Below are 1540 nucleotides of genomic sequence, written 5' to 3'. Positions count from 1 at the left end.
ATTGGGGTGGGGGGGGGTGGGGGTCTCACCAGCACCATAGCGAAGCGCTCCTCCAGCTCGCACGGCTCCGGCATCGGCATCTTCCCGGCGCTCAGCCCCCCGCCCACCCCCGGGGCTGCTCCCGTTCCCGGGCCCCGGGGCAGCGCTTCCCCGTCCGCGCTCTCCACGTTCCCCATCCCCGGGCCCAGCAGCGGGGGGCGGTGGGGAGCCCCAGCCGCTCCGCCCGCCCCGCCCCGCCCCGCCCCGCCCGTCGGGGCCGCCCCGTCCGCTCCTCCAACGGCGCCGCCCGCCACCAGGGGGCGCAGCACCGCGACGCCGCCACGCTCGACTCGACGCTGATTGGTCCGCCTCAAGGTTGACGGCGACCAATCGGCACCGAGGCTCCTGCGGAGCTCTGACCAACGGTAGCGCTCGGGCGCGGCTGCTCGCCAATAGGCTGCGGAAGCGTCTCTTTTATCCCCGCCCCCCGCGGAGAAGGCGAACCAACGAGGCGAAGCGGAAGGCGGGACTTCGAGGCTCGCCCACCAATCGGCGGAGGGGGGCGGAGCAGAGTGGGGAGCGTCGGAGGCCCGGACGGACGGCGGAGCGCCGCGCAGGTGAGGGGCGCGGGGGGGGCGGGGAGCGGCGCCGGGGGCGGCCACGAACGGCGACGACGAACCTCGACCGCGGCCCCGGGGGCCTCGGAGCACCCAGAGCTCCTCCGGGCCCCGCCCCGAACGGCCCCGCCCCCCCGTCAGCCCTCCCCGGGGGTCGCGGCCTAACGGGGGGCCGAGCGCGGTGCGGGCCGCGCCCCGAAGGGTGTTGGGGGGGGGGGGGGGGGAAGGGGGGCGCTGTGAGGCTGCGGCGCGGCGCGGGGGGCGGGGCGGGGCCGGGGGGGTCAAAGGTCACCCTGAGGTACGGAGGGGCAGAGGGGTCAGAAATGCTGCGCGTCCTGTGGGGCGGGGCGGGGCGGGGCGGGAGGAGCCCCCATAACCGCCGTCACCCCATAACCGCCGTCACCCCACAGCCCTGCGAGGAGCCCCCACACCCGCCACGACCCCCCCCCCAACCCCACACCCCCCCATGACCCCACAGCTCTAGAAGGAGCCCCCACAGCTCCCTCGGTCTCTGCAGCCCCACACCCCCCATAACCCCCATAACCCCCATAACCCCCCCAGCCCCATCGCTCTGCTCCGCCCCACAGCCGTTTCCCCATTCCGGCCCTTTGCCCGTCTCTCTGTGGCCACAATGAACGTCTTTGACCGCAGCATCAACTTGGACGCCCTCTTCAAGTTCTCCCACATGTGAGTGATGTTGGGGTGGGGGGGGGGGGCCGGGGGCGCGGTGCGTGCCCCCCCCCCCCGCCGCCCGGCCCCCGCCGGGGCCCCCCCCCCCCCCATCCCTCCTCCCCCCCCCCCCCCCCCCCCCCCCCAGCTCCGCCTCCACCCAGGAGCACCTGAAGCGCGTCTATGGCAGCTTTGCTCTCTGCATGCTGCTGGCGGCCCTGGGGGCCTACGTCAATGTGGCCACCCAGCTGTTCCAGGTATGGGGGGGGGGGGGC

At 75.5% G+C, this 1540-nt stretch overlaps 1 protein-coding gene across 1 annotated transcript; it reads left to right on the top strand.

The window, feature by feature from the left end:
- Positions 1-296: 296 nt before the first annotated feature.
- On the top strand, positions 297-1522 carry TMBIM6 (transmembrane BAX inhibitor motif containing 6; the record flags this gene model as incomplete). The annotated part of the gene is made up of 3 exons (XM_042891667.1): positions 297-596; positions 1184-1283; positions 1414-1522. Coding segments are annotated over 3 exons (509 nt in total), but the record flags the coding sequence as incomplete, so codon positions are not given.
- Positions 1523-1540: the final 18 nt, after the last annotated feature.

The sequence above is a fragment of the Lagopus leucura genome, unplaced genomic scaffold, assembly GCF_019238085.1.
Source record: "Lagopus leucura isolate 7727_CA_CO unplaced genomic scaffold, USGS_WTPT01 28920-0_obj-0_obj, whole genome shotgun sequence".
Lineage (NCBI taxonomy): Eukaryota > Metazoa > Chordata > Aves > Galliformes > Phasianidae > Lagopus > Lagopus leucura.
Note: the sequence above shows the minus strand (reverse complement) of the source record. Positions and strands in the feature narration are given on the sequence as shown.